The sequence below is a fragment of the Apaloderma vittatum genome, unplaced genomic scaffold (genome assembly GCF_000703405.1).
Source record: "Apaloderma vittatum isolate BGI_N311 unplaced genomic scaffold, ASM70340v1 scaffold2377, whole genome shotgun sequence".
Classification (NCBI taxonomy): Eukaryota; Metazoa; Chordata; class Aves; order Trogoniformes; family Trogonidae; genus Apaloderma; species Apaloderma vittatum.
The window spans coordinates 73,497-74,134 of NW_009725510.1; the positions used below are offsets into that span (position 1 = coordinate 73,497).

Genomic DNA, 638 nt, shown 5'->3' on the forward strand with positions numbered 1-638 from the left:
TAGAGCCTTAGCCGTAAGAGGTGTTTTCCGAGACTTCGTTCCAGTCCGTGTGCCTCACTGTGAAGATGGCCGCGCCGCTCATCACGCAGAGCCCTGCCAGGAAAACCACATCGGGAAGGGTTAGCGAAACCACACATGGAGCTGTTTCCTCCTGGAACCCAGAGCCAGAGAGGGAAGCACAGGAAAATGTTTTTATTATTGCCCCTTTGTAGCTCATCTCCCAGAAAACCAGGGTACGTTTTTTTGGGGGATGCTGGGGGCTCTGCTGGGATGTCTCTGCTGGACTCTGAGCAGGCGAAGCCAGAGTTCAGGGATCAAGCAAAGCCAGAGCATCGCCCGGGCTAACCCACCCCTCAGACAAACATCGCGCATCCCAAGCTCCAGGCGGCTGCTCCAGACCAGCCCCGCTCCCTTGGGTAGCTGGTCGCACACCCAGACTGGGTGCTGAACCACTCTGCCACAGCTGCTGCAAGAGCTCACACACAAACCCTGGTCCTTCGGAAGCATGGAAGCTTCTTTATCACCTGCCCAGGTGCCCTGCGACCCCTGAACCTCCTCAGGGGCTACGTGAGGAGCTCAGCTGCAAACCCCACTCTCTGCACCCCCACTGCGGCTCAGGCACCCCACCCCCCCGGCTC

At 59.1% G+C, this 638-nt stretch overlaps 1 protein-coding gene across 1 annotated transcript in view; it reads right to left on the bottom strand.

Annotated features, from left to right (window-relative positions):
* Positions 1-7: 7 nt before the first annotated feature.
* The window catches only part of PMP22 (peripheral myelin protein 22), a 14,766-nt gene continuing 14,135 nt past the window's right edge, over positions 8-638 (bottom strand). The window contains exon 4 of the mRNA XM_009872909.1: positions 8-93. Within this exon, the coding sequence (XP_009871211.1) occupies positions 8-93 (86 nt within the window). The remainder of the gene's footprint in view (positions 94-638) is intronic.